The sequence below is a fragment of the Haemorhous mexicanus genome, chromosome 1, assembly GCF_027477595.1.
Source record: "Haemorhous mexicanus isolate bHaeMex1 chromosome 1, bHaeMex1.pri, whole genome shotgun sequence".
Lineage (NCBI taxonomy): Eukaryota > Metazoa > Chordata > Aves > Passeriformes > Fringillidae > Haemorhous > Haemorhous mexicanus.
This window is the reverse complement of record NC_082341.1, coordinates 1382834-1395880: the sequence shown is the minus strand read 5'-3', so window position 1 is coordinate 1395880 and position 13047 is coordinate 1382834. Positions and strand designations below refer to the sequence as shown.

Genomic DNA, 13047 nt, shown 5'->3' with positions numbered 1-13047 from the left:
CATGGGATGCAATGGGATAGGATGCAGGGGGATGGGATCCATGGGATGGGATCCATGGGCTGGGATCCATGGGATGGGATGGGATGGAGTGGGATGCAGTGAGATGCGATCCATGGGATGGGATCCATGGGATGCAATGGGATGCCATGGGATGGGATGGGATGCAATGGGATGGGATCCACGGGATGGACTGCAATGGGATGGGAAGCAATGGGATGGGATCCATGGGATGCAATGGGATGCAGTGGTTTGCAATGGGATGCCATGGGATGCAGCAGGATGGGATCCATGGGATGGGATGGGATGCCATGGGATGCAGTGGGCTGCAATGGGAAGCCATGGGATGCAGTGGGATGGGGTGGAATGGGATGGGATCCATGGGATGGGATCTACGGGATGAGATGGGATGCAATGGGATGCAATGGGATCCATGGGATGCCATGGGATGAATTCAGAAACCCCCCTCTTCATTCCCAACCCATCTGCCCTGGATCCTCTGCAATCAGGAGCAGGGGGGGTTCACCCCCGTGTGATCCCCCCGCAGCCGGGAGATCCTTTGGGATTCCAGGCGGGGGGAGGGCGGAGAAGGAGGCGGAGGAAGAGGAGGAGGCAGAGATCGCACCAAGAGCGGCCCTTTTTTTATCCCTTCCCCTCGCTCCCTCTCACAGGAAGCCCAACTCTACCTTCGCTTGGAAAGAGCCTTTCATAAACCCAGCTCAAGGCTCCCATTCACGGCCATGGAGCTGGGAAAAAAAAAAACGGGAATTAAAAAAAAAACCAACCCGAGCAAGCAGAGAGTTTGGGGTTTCTTTTTTTTTTTTTTTTTTTTTTTCGCTCTCTCTCGCTTTTCTTTTTCTTTTTTTTTTTTTTTTTTTCGGCGCTCTAAAAAATAACCCAGAAATGCTCGCAGCGAAATTTGATGTTTTTACCGTCTGCTCCCCGAGAGAGGAGAGATTGGAATTTTTCGCCCCTCAGCTCCTAAATATCCGCAAGAAAAGCGGGAAATAAAGGGGAGAAAAAGGGGGAAAACGACAAAAAAGATCCCTCAGAGTTTGATTTTTAGAGTTGAGTGAGTCAGCCCCGAGCCCGGCGCCTCTCTGTGTTTGCCCGCGTGGTGCATCCCTGGCAGGGTTTGTAACCCTTTCCCAGCCTCGCTTCTCCTCCAGCGTGGAAAAACGAGCGGGGAATGCTGGATCCCGCCGCAATTCCCAAATAATCCCCCCCACGGCTCGCTCTGGGGGAAGAGCGGGTGGGTTGGAATTATTTAATTTTTTTTTTCGCAGCGGAGTTTTATGAATGAAAGCTCCCGGCTGAGCTGGGTGTGATATCCCAGCCCTGGAAGTTGGGAATGCTGGAGAAATCCAGGCTGGGAGAAGGGGGGAGCAGCGGGATGGGATCGGGGGGCTCAGCTTGGGCCAATCCCGGCAGCTCCAAACCCTTTTCCCGGTTTTCAGGGATCCTGGGATCTCCCGGAGAACTCTGCGCCCATGCGGGTGGAAAAAAAAAATTAATTCCCAAAATTAAAATAACCCCAAATCCCGAGGATTTCAGGGAATTTCGGAGTGAGGGCAAAGACCTTTTGCTCCGGGGGGATACATTAAAAAAAAAATCCAAAACCCCTAAAATTAAGGACCGAAAAGGGGTAGAAGGAGGGGACGGGAATTTTTAGCCCCACGTTTGCAATCGGCTTTTCCAAACTGCAGCTCCTTGGAGGCAGAGAGGGAGAGAGAAGCACAAAATTCCCGATTTTCCCCCTAAAACCGGAGAATTCCCTGGCTGGCAGAACAAATTTCTTGGGACAGCCAAGCAAGACCCCCCCGGTGCCGCCGCTGCCCCAAAGGCAACTGCGGAGGGAAAACATTCCCAACTTTTGGGGCTTTTGGGAAATTTGGGATTTGTTTGCGTGCGGCAGAGAGGAGGAGAAGCAAAAAAAAAAAAAAAAAAAAAAGCGCAAAACCCCAAAAATAAAAAGGACGGAGAGCAGGGGGGGAGTTTGGGGTTTTTTGTCCCCTCGGCGAGCGAAAAGATAAAATTACTGCGGCTAAAAATAAAGCGGTGGTTAAAGGTTCCCCCTCCCTCTGGCATCTCCCACCCCTTCCAGCCCTCTCCCTGCTCCCTCCCTCCTTCCCTCCCTCCTTCCCTCCCTCTCCCGCTGCCTCTCCGTGTTTGCGTTTGACAAAGAAATGATTTGAACTTCCCGGAGCCGCAGCGAGCCGGGATCCCGAGGCGCACCCGGGCCCATATGGATGTGATTTCCCAGCCCTCTCCCAGATGATCCAGCGGCACCGGGAGCCGCGGCGCTGAGCGCCTCCGCTGCCTCTGCCCATGGGCTCCGCGGCGGAATTTTGGGAGCTGCCCGCCACTCCAGCCATGAGAAAGCGAGGAAAAGCCCCGGGATCTCTCGTCATGTGCCTCTCGGGCTGAAAGCTGGGGAGCCGAAGGAACAGAAATCCCTTCGCGGATCCGGGGGCACGCCAGGGAGGACGAGGAGAAACCCGCGCCGCTGGAATTCCGAGCTCGCCTCCTCCCGCTTCCCTGCGCGGGGCTGGATGCTGGAAGCAGCCCCTTGGATATGGGATCATATCTGGTGTATCCCAGCCTGGGTTTGATCCTCTGCTGCTCCGTGCTCAGCTCCGTCTACGCGCTGGTGAGTCCCGCTTTTTTTTAATTTTCTATATATTTTTTTTTCTCCGTGGTTTTTCCAGGAGGATCCGCGCGGATCCTGCCGCCAGGAGGGATAAACGAGGGGATGAAGGATTAAAAAGCTGTTTGGGGTTGTTGGGATCCGCTGGCGGGGCTGCAGGCGCTGCAGTGAAAATGTCTGTGCTTCCCGGGAGTTGGGATGGCTTGGGAAGCTCTGGGCAGGACGTGCGAGCTTTGACAGGGATCTGGGACAGCGTCCGGGGCACAATTCCGGGATCTGCCTATGGAAAAAGGACAACTTTGCTTCCTTTTTGATATCTTTATTTCTTTTTTTTTTCTCCTCTTTTTAATTTTTTATTCTGCTTTTATTTTTTAAAATTTATCTTCCAATTTTTCTCTTTTTCTTCTTTTTTTTTCGTATTCTTTTTCCTTTCGTTTTTTCCTTTTCATTTCTTCCTTTTCCTTTCCCCTCACTTTTTCTCTTCCCTTTCCCTTCCTCTTTCCCTTCCCTTTTCCCCTCCACCTTTTGCTTCCCTTCCTCTTTTCCTTCTTCCTTTCCCTTCCTCTTCTTCTCCTTCTTCCTCCTTCCTTTCCCTTCCCTTCCTCTCCACCCCCTCCAAGCCAATTTCATTCCCAATTCTCCTTTCCCTGCAAATCTCCTTCATCCCAATGAAAAAGATCCTCTCCTCTGGAACTAAATTAGGGAAAAAGAGGGAACTGGTAGGAACCCTTTGCTCCTTGGCACTTTCCACCCCTTCCTGCACACACCAGGATTCCCAAGGCTGGAAAACCGGGATAAATCCATCCAGACTGGGAAATGGTGTGAGACCTGCAGCTCCAAAACCTCCAGGAGCAGGGAAGGGACATTTCCTCGGGAATCAGCCCCTGGATGTGGAGCCAGTGCTGGAATTCCCTGTGACAGGAGCTCTCCTGGCTTTCCCCATCCCTGGCATTCTCCCTCCTGCTCCCATTTCCCAGCCTTTTCCAGGAGGGAGCCAGGACACCCATGGGAAGTGGGATCTGCTCTCCAGGAGGGATGGAAATGGGATTTGGGATTTGGGATCGAGATTGGGATCAGGATCGCTCTGGCTCCAGTCAGGTCCTTCCTGACCCTCCAGGATCCACCAGCCTGGGCCTTATCCCTGGATTTGGTAGCTTGGAATCTTGTGCAGAGCTGGGGGAGGTTTTCCAGCTTTTCCAGAGGGAAATTTCTCCTCACTAAAGGAGAAGGAGCAGCCCCTTGGAAAACCATCCCTGTCTGAGCCCATCCCTGCTCAGCGTGTGGAGAAACCTCTCAAAGGAAATTGGGGAAATCAGGAGAACCTCTTGGAGATTTGTTGGGATTCCAGGGATGGAGGAGGCTTTTCCCAAACTCCAGGGCTGGATCAGCATCTCCTGACTTTGGGGCCGTGTCCAGGTCCGGGAGCACCTGCTGCCCCCTGCTCCAGGATTCCTGCAATTCCTGCTGCTTTTGGGAAAATCAGGATTGGGAACCAGCCAGGCTGGAGCTGGGGAAATGTCAGGATGCAAAAAAAACATGGGCAAGGCTGCATCTCCCATTCCTATTATTCCCATTATTCTCGTTATTCCCATTCCCATTATTCCCATTATTCTCATTCCCCTTATTCCCATTCCTGTTCCCATTCCCATTATTCTCATTATTCTCATTCCCCTTATTCCCATTCCCATCATTCCCATTCCCGTTCCCGGCTCACTCCCCTCTCCCAGTGTCAGCTGCCTGGAATTCACAGTGGGATTTCTTTGGGATCCCCATCCCAAGAGATCCTTTCCATCCCAAGGGACGGGCTGGGAGTTGCCCCCATGTCCCCAGCACCAGCTCAGGGCGAGCTGGACCTGGTAAAAATTGGGAATGAGCTCTTCCCAAATCCCAGAGGGCTGAGAAATCCACGGGGTTTGCTGGGAAGGCACAGGAGTTTCCCTAAAACCCCTCCTGGACCTGGATTTGCCGATCCCATGGATCCTTCCCAGCTCGGAGTTTTGCTGCTTTTAGGTCCTGCTGCTCCAAATCCCGCTTGGTTTAGTTAGGCCAGGCTTAAATTCCCATTTTAGACACTTCCCTTGCTTTTCCAACCATTCGAGACAGCAGAAGGAATTCCCAGAGGGTTCCTAAATCCATCCTGACCATCCGGGAGCTGCAGCGATCCCGAGTGTCCCCTCAGGCAGGATAATGTCACCCCAAGGATCGCCTCCAGCTCGGTTTTTACCGGAGTTGTTCCTTCTTTTTTCCAGCTGATTGGATTTTTAAAGGGACTTTGGAAAGAGGGGATGGGATCCAGAGTGGTCAGCAGGGAGAGGTTTTATGGATTTATTCTAGAATTTGTTATTGTTTTTATTTATTATGCAGTGCATTATTAATATTTATGATAAATGTTGTTGTTGTTGTTATTTATTATAAAATGCGTTGTTGATATTTATGGAAGGGCCATAAATACATTTGCTATTTGGCTCTGAGGGAATTGCTGCCCTAAATTTTCCCTTTCCTAGGAGCAACAAGGAAAAATCCATGGATGGATGGATGGGGATGCAGGGATTTAATTCCGGCTCCGGGCTGAGCTTGAAGCGCTCCCGAGCTTTCCCCCGGGCGCAGCAGAGCCAGGCTCAGCCGCGAGCTTGGGTCGGGAGATTCCCACAGCCAGAGGCGGCTCCGGGGCGCAATTCCCGGCTGAGCCTTGGGAATGCGGGCCGGGATTGCCGGGATCTCTGCAGCTCCGGGATGCTGGGGTGGGGCAGAGCCCGGAGTGCCCCAAAGCCGGCGCTGGCATTCCCGGAATTCCCCTTGGAGCCGCCGAGGATCGTGCCCAAGGCTCTTTTTGAGGGAATCGAGCTGGAGCAGGGCTGGGAAATCATTTCTGGGATACCCCAGCATTGGGAGCTGGATCCCTGGGATATCCCAGGACTGGGAGCTGGGTCTGGTCCCTGAGATATCCCAGGATTGGGAACTGGATCTGGATCCCTGGGATATCCCAGGATTGGGAGCTGGATCCCTGGGATATCCCAGAATTGGGATCTGGATCCCTGGGATATCCCAGAATTGGGATCTGGATCTCTGGGATATCCCAGGACTGGGAGCTGGATCTGTGGGATATCCCAGGATTAGGATCTGGTCCCTGGGATATCCCAGGATTAGGATCTGGTCCCTGGGATATCCCAGGATTGGGATCTGGTCCCTGGGATATCCCAGGACTGGGATCTGGTTCCTGGGATATCCCAGGACTAGGATCTGGATCCCTGGGATATCCCAGGATTAGGATCTGGTCCCTGGGATATCCCAGGACTGGGATCTGATCCCTGGGATATCCCAGGATTAGGATCTGGTCCCTGGGATATCCCAGAACTGGGATCTGGTTCCTGGATCCCTCTGCAGCAGCCTTGGCTGGCCCTGCATTCCAAGCAGGGAGGGAAATCCAGCAGAGGAAAAATCTCTGGGAAGGAGAGAAAAGTCTGGAAATCAGGGCCCTCTTCCCTGAGGCTCAGATCCCTGTGGGATCAGCTTCCCAATCCTGGAGTTTTAGGGCCAGACTTGGGCAAGGCCAGGCTTTGTTCCAGCTCTCCCCACAATCCAGAGAAACCTTCCCAACATTTCCCTGGAACTGCCCAATAACACCTGCCTGGGCAACGGGTGGAATTCCACCTGGATGGAGTGCCTGAAATCCGGCAGGGTGAGGTGGGAATCTGGGATCATTCTGCTGTTTAGTCCCAGGATTAAGGAATTAAGACTGGCCTAAGGCAGAGAGCTCAGGGGACGGGAAAATGTGGGAATGGTTTTATTGGGGAGGTGCTGGCAGAGGGAACATCTCCCCATGCCCTAAAAGGCTGGACGTTGGGATCTGAAAACTTTCCAACCTAATCCTGGGATTCACGGAGCCAAACTCTCCAAGGTTTTGCTCTTCCAACCCTTTTGGTTTTCCCTTTGTTTCCTCCTTTTGCTCAGCCTGGGAGATCCCAGCCCTGCTGTCACTGGAGCAGATATTCTGATCAATCAATCCATTAATTAATTATCAATAATTATAAATCAGCAGCTTCCTGCAGGACTTGGGACCAGAATATCCCAATTTTGGGAAGCAGCTGCCAGGCTGCGGTGGGCTGAGCTCAGGGAAGCAGATCCAGGTGGGAGAAGGGTGGGAAAAGGGACCATTCCCAGTTTTTCTTGGCTGCCCCAGCCTGCTCAGGGTGTTTGGGCGATGCTGAACTTCCCTCTGCTTTTGGGACAATCCCAAAAATTCCAGTCCTGATCTTTGGGAGACTGGGAATCTTTTCTGGCACACCTGGAGAGCATTCCCTATTCCACATCCATCCCTGGATCACTGGAGATATTCTGATCAATCAATCCATTAATTAATTGCTAATAATTATAATCCAGCTGCCTCCTGCAGGGCTTGGGACCAGAATATCCCAATTTTGGGAAGCAGCTGCCAGGCTGAGGTGGGCTGAGCTCCGGGAAGCAGATCCAGGTGGGAGAAGGGATCATTCCCACTTTTTCTTGGCTGAAATCCCAGCCCTGGCCTGCTCAGGGTGTTTGGGTGATGCTGAACTTCCCTCTGCTTTTGAGACAATCCCAAAAAATCCAGTCCTGATCTTTGGGGGATTGGGAATCTTTCCTGGCACACCTAGAGAGAATTCCCCATTCCACATCCACCCCTGATCCCTGGAAGTGTCCTGGGAAAGGCTGGGTGGGGCTCGGAGCAGCCTGGGATAGGGGAAGGTGTTGGGGTTGGAATGGGATCGTCCTTGGGGTCCTTTCCAAGGCAAAGCACTCTGGAATTCTGTGCTGCTGAGGAAGGTTTGGATTAAGGAGGTGCTGGACGGGCTCATTCCTTGTTGCATGGATCAATCCCAAAGATCTCCAGAAACAGGGAAAAGGGAATGGTTTGAAGTTGGGTGGAAGGAAAGAATGATAATGCTCGTCCTGGGAATACAACCCATAATAAAAATTTTTAAAATCAAAATTAAAAATAACAACAAAAAACAAAATAAAATAATAATTTAAATTAAAATTGGAATTTAAAATTAGTAAAAAATAATTTAAAATTAATAAAAATAATAAAATAAAAATAAAAACAAAAATAGCAATAAAAAAGAAGAATAGAAGCAAAACATTAAAAAATAAAAATTAAAAATACTATAATCAAGAAAAATTTTACAAATATATAAAAATAATAAAGACAATTAAAATGAATAATTAAAATAGTAAATAGTTCTGTATAAAAATCCCACAAATCCCAACCAAGATAGGCCCCAGACAATGGGAAATGCCCTTTCCCAAGCACATTCCCAGGAAGGAGCCCATCCCTGCTCCCGGATTTCCAAGGGATTCTCCCACTGTTACTCAGGATCAGCCAAAATCCCTGGATCTGAACCTCTGATATCCCTGGATCAGAACCTCTGATATCCCTGGATCTGAACCTCCGATATCCCTGGATCAGAACCTCTGATATCCCTGGATCTGACCCTCTGATATCCCTGGATCTGACCCTCTGATATCCCTGGATCTGATCCTCTGATATCCCTGGATCTGACCCTCTGATATCCCTGGATCAGAACCTCTGATATCCCTGGATCAGAACCTCTAAAATCCCTGGATCTGACCCTCTGATATCCCTGGATCTGACCCTCTGATATCCCTGGATCTGAACCTCTAAAATCCCTGGATCTGAACCTCTAAAATCCCTGGATCTGACCCTCTGATATCCCTGGATCTGAACCTCTGATATCCCTGGATCTGACCCTCTGATATCCCTGGATCTGAACCTCTGATATCCCTGGATCTGACCCTCTGATATCCCTGGATCTGAACCTCTGATATCCCTGGATCTGACCCTCTGATATCCCTGGATCAGAACCTCTGATATCCCTGGATCTGACCCTCTGATATCCCTGGATCTGAACCTCTGATATCCCTGGATCAGAACCTCTCCAGCAGCAAAGGCAAAGCCAACAAACCCCTGGGTTGGGGACAAAGCCCGGCCTGGCAGCTCGGCCCTCACCAGCCAAGAAAATTCCAGCATATTCACGCTGGATTTGTGGGAGCTGCTGGCCCTGGGAGGAGCAGGAGCAGGAGCAGGAGCAGAGCTGAGCCCACGGAGATGAAAGCCCAGGGTGGCCCTGGGTCCTGGCAGTTGTTGTTTGGTTTGTGTTGTCCCAGAAATAGCCCCGAGGGGTTTTTTGGGATCAGCGGGATTATCCTGGCTGGAGCGTGGCTGTGCCTGCAGGGATCCCCCAGGCAGGGACAGCTGGAGCCACCGGGGCCACCCCCTGTCCCTCCCTGGGAGGGACATCCCAGAGCTCTTCCCAGGATAAGGGATTGTCCTGCTGGAGGATTCCCATCCTTTGGAGAATTCCCCCCATCCAAGCCAGCTGGAATCAGGCCCTGTTTGCAGAGGGATTTGGGAATCAAAGGTCACTTTGGTCATCCTGAAATCCCGGCTTTTATGGGATTTTATTGGTTTTTGAGTTGGTTTGTGTATTGTTTATTGTAGGGGTTTTATTGGCTCCTTTTATGGCCGTGGGGTGGGGGGAAAACTGTCCTGGCACTGACATCCCATGGATCCCATGGATCCCATCCTATCCCATGGATCCTATGGATTCCATCCCATCCCATCCCATCCCATCCCATCCCATCCCATCCCATCCCATCCCATCCCATCCCATCCCATCCCATCCCATCCCATGGATCCCATCCCATCCCATCCCATCCCATCCCATGGATCCCATCCCATCTCATCCCATCCCATCCCATCCCATCCCATCCCATGGATCCCATCCCATCCCATCCCATCCCATGGATCCTATGGATTCCATCCCATCCCATCCCATGGATCCCATGGATCCCATCCCATCCCAAGTGCAAACCACCCCCAAATCCCAAGGTTTGGAGCCTTTCCACCGTAACAATCCCGAGGGTTTAAACTTCTCCCAGAAAAACTCATCCAAAGGAATCTTGGCCTCTGGGAAACGATCCCAGATCCGTGTCTGGGGCAGGGAAGGGGTCAGGAACTGCTGACTCAGCACCTCGGGCTCCTTATCTGGTTTTCCACTCGGCTGCCCCGGCGCTGATCCGGGCTCCCGATGTTATCTTGGCTCCCTCCCCCTCTCTCTGAGAATTCCCAGGGGTTTCTCCAGCCCCAGCTGGGTCTGGAAGGGCAGGATTGGATGTTTGAGTGTCCTTAGGAAACCTTCTCTTCCCTTCCCTGAGTTTTGGCTGGGGACTGAAATGGGATTTGGGGTTTTTGGAAGTTTGGGTTGTTTTTGTTTTTTTTTTTTTAATTTAATTTTTTTCAGTGTTTTACCAAAATACCCAAAACTCAGCTCACACTTTTCATGGATTTGGGGATGAGCGGTTCATGGGGAATTGCCACCTAGAAGAGGACAAATAATTCATTAACTGCCATTTGTGGGATTTTGGGAATCTCTGCCACTTTTAGGTGATTTTCCTGCTCATTCCAGAGGGGATGGATAAGGGGGCCTTTAAATGTCCCTTCCAACCCAGATTGTTCCATAATTCCATGATTAAATCTCTTTCTTGACTGGATTTGTCCACCTGGCTGTGAGGATTGCAGCATTCCAGGAGATCCCTGGGCCCATCCCCTGCAGGAAACCTGGGAATGGGGCTGGGAGCAGACCAGGAGTGGGATATTCCTCAGCTCTGCCCGGAAAGGCTGGGATTGCTGGATCTGGGAACTCCCTTTGAGCCTGGATTTGTCCCATTCCCTTCACCATTCCCGTGCTCCATCTCCCATCGGGATCAGACCCTGCTCCAGCATTCCTGTCCCTGGCTTTGGCCCTTTTGTCACAATTCTGGGGACAAAGGATCAACGTTTTTGCTCTGGAAGGGCCACGGAGCTGAATCCTGCCTGATCCATGTGGGACACGGAATTTCCCCAAGGAAAACCAGGCCCTGGCTCATCCTCAGCCTCACCCCCACCCAGCCCCGTTACTTCTTTTTCCATAACCCCAAAACTTGGGAATGGTCTGGAACACAGTTTAGGGATACAGCGGGAGCTGCGGCTCTGGGGAATGCTCTGCTGCAGGAAACAATGGCATCATTAATTAATTAATTACCTGGTCTTCTGAATTAAGGCACCTCAAAAGAGCTGAGGACTAATTTGCTTTCACAGAATCCCAGAATTCCAGGGGGAAGTGGCTTGGAAGGGACCTTGAAGTTCATCCCAGTATTCAGGTGTCTCTTATTTTTCAAAGGCACAAATCAAATTCCGAAATTCCCTGAAAACTCTGGACTGATTTCCATGTTCTTGAACTGAAGCCCTGGCTCTCCTCGATGTCACCTTGACTTCCTTCTCTGATCCCAATCCATGTTTCCTCTTGGACAGGGAGGAATCCGGGTGGCTTTGGGACTTTGAGCAAGGACACGAGCTCCTTGTCCCAGGTTTATTCCGAGACTCGGATCAATATCCATTACAAGCAGCTTTTATTTTGTGGGTTGCAACTCGACTCCGCTCAATAAAAACACAGGAAAATGATCCCTAAAATAAAAGTGGGAGGGAGCTGATAGAGGTGGGACTTCCAGGGTGGTGATCCATGGATCTATAATGGCTTTAAACTGGGAAAGGTGGGGGATGGATGGGATGTTGGGAAGGAATTCCTGGCTGGGAGGGTGGGGATGGGCTGGGATGGAATTCCCAGAGCATCTGTGGCTGCCCCTGGATCCCTGGCAGTGCCCAAGGCCAGGTTGGACAGGACTGGGAGCAGCCTGGGACAGTGGGAGGTGTCCGTGCCATGGCAGGGGTGGAATGGGATGATCCCATAAAATCATTCCAATTTTAGGGTCCCCTCCAGCCCAAAGCATTGCAGGGTGACACAGACATGGCTGGTTTTCCCGTGCCCTGATTTCCCAGGACTGCTTCTCCAGGAAAGCCCCTGGATTGGGACAGGGCCAGGATTTTTCCTCGGGGTGTTTTTTCCTTGGCTGTACAAACCTGTGGGATTTGGTAAAAACCAGGATGTGTTTGTGTATCCCAGAGAGTGCAAGGGTGTCCCCGCCGGGCTCAGGATGGGAAGGAGAGATCTGGGTCGGATGGGAAGGAAAGGAATTCTGCAGATGGAGAGATCCCAGTTGGATGGGAAGGGAGAGGATTCTCCCAATGGAGAGAGGGTGGTGGGGTGAGGATTCTCCAAGTGGAGAGGTCCAAGTTGGAGTCCTCCAAATAGAGAGAGGGTGATGGGAAGTGAAAGGATTCTCCAGATGGAGAGATCCGAGTTGGATGGGAATTGAGAGGATTCTCCCAATGGAGAGACCCCAGCTGGATGGGAAGGGAGAAGATTCTCCTGATGGAGAGAGGGTGATGGGAAGGGAAGGGATTCTCCAGATGGAGAGACTCCAGTTGGATGGGATGGGAGGATTCTCCCAAAGGAGAGAGGGTGGTGGGGAGAGGATTCTCCAAATGGAGAGGTCCAAGCTGGAGTTCTCCAAAGAGAGACAGGGTGATGGGAAGGGAAAGGATTCTCCAGATGGAGAGATCCAAGCTGGAGTCCTCCAAATAGAGAGAGGGTGATGGGAAGGGAAAGGATTCTCCAGATGGAGAGATCCAAGCTGGATGGGAATTGAGAGGATTCTCCAAATGGAGAGACCCCAGTCCCAGCTGGATGGGAAGGGAGAGGATTCTCCCAAAGGAGATACCCCAGCTGGATGGGAAGGGAGAGGATTCTCCAAATGGAGAGGTCCAAGTTGGAGTTCTCCAAATAGAGAGAGGGTGATGGGAAGGGAAAGGATTCTCCAGATGGAGAGATCGCAGTTGGATGAGAAGGGAGAAGATTCTCCCAACGGAGAGACCCCAGTTGGATAGGAAAGGAGAAGATGCTCCAGATGGAGAGATCCAAGCTGGATGGAAAAGGAGAGGATTCTCCCGAAGGAGAGAGGGTGATGGGAAGTGAAGGGATTCTCCCAAAGGAGAGACCCCAGCTGGATGGGAAGGGAGATGATTCTCCCAGTGGAGACATCCCAGTTTTCCAGCGACATCTCCAAGCCCTGGTGATCTCCGGCAGCTCCTGTGGTGCCTCCCTGCCCTGGGCAATGAAACTTCCCTGAAATTATTCCAAGCAGAGCCATGTGGGGGCTCAGCAAGGCAGGAATGTCCCTCCTGACCCTGGGAAGGAGGATGGACACGCGGGAATCGTGGATTTCCCAAATTACAGGACAGGGCTGGATCCCGTTGTGGATTTGGAGCTGTTTTTAAGGGCTGCCAAATCATCTTGGAAATTTGGGCAAATTGAGTTTCAGTATTTAAAGCAGATTGGTCAGGAAATTATTTTTTTTTTTCTCTGCTCCCCAGATTTTTTCCTGATTTTGCCTCAGTGCCATAAAAGTCCCTGTGATCAATAAATTGAATTTTAATTGCCTTTCCATGGATTTTGGAGGTTTGGATGCAG

The 13047-nt window shown here is 51.3% G+C and overlaps 1 protein-coding gene across 1 annotated transcript in view; it reads left to right on the top strand.

The window, feature by feature from the left end:
* The first annotated feature begins 2157 nt into the window (after window positions 1–2157).
* The window catches only part of PTH1R (parathyroid hormone 1 receptor), a 100778-nt gene continuing 89888 nt past the window's right edge, over window positions 2158–13047 (top strand). Inside the window, exon 1 of the mRNA XM_059837969.1 lies at window positions 2158–2647. Coding sequence (XP_059693952.1) covers window positions 2573–2647 — 75 coding nt within the window. The 5' untranslated portion in view covers window positions 2158–2572. The remainder of the gene's footprint in view (window positions 2648–13047) is intronic.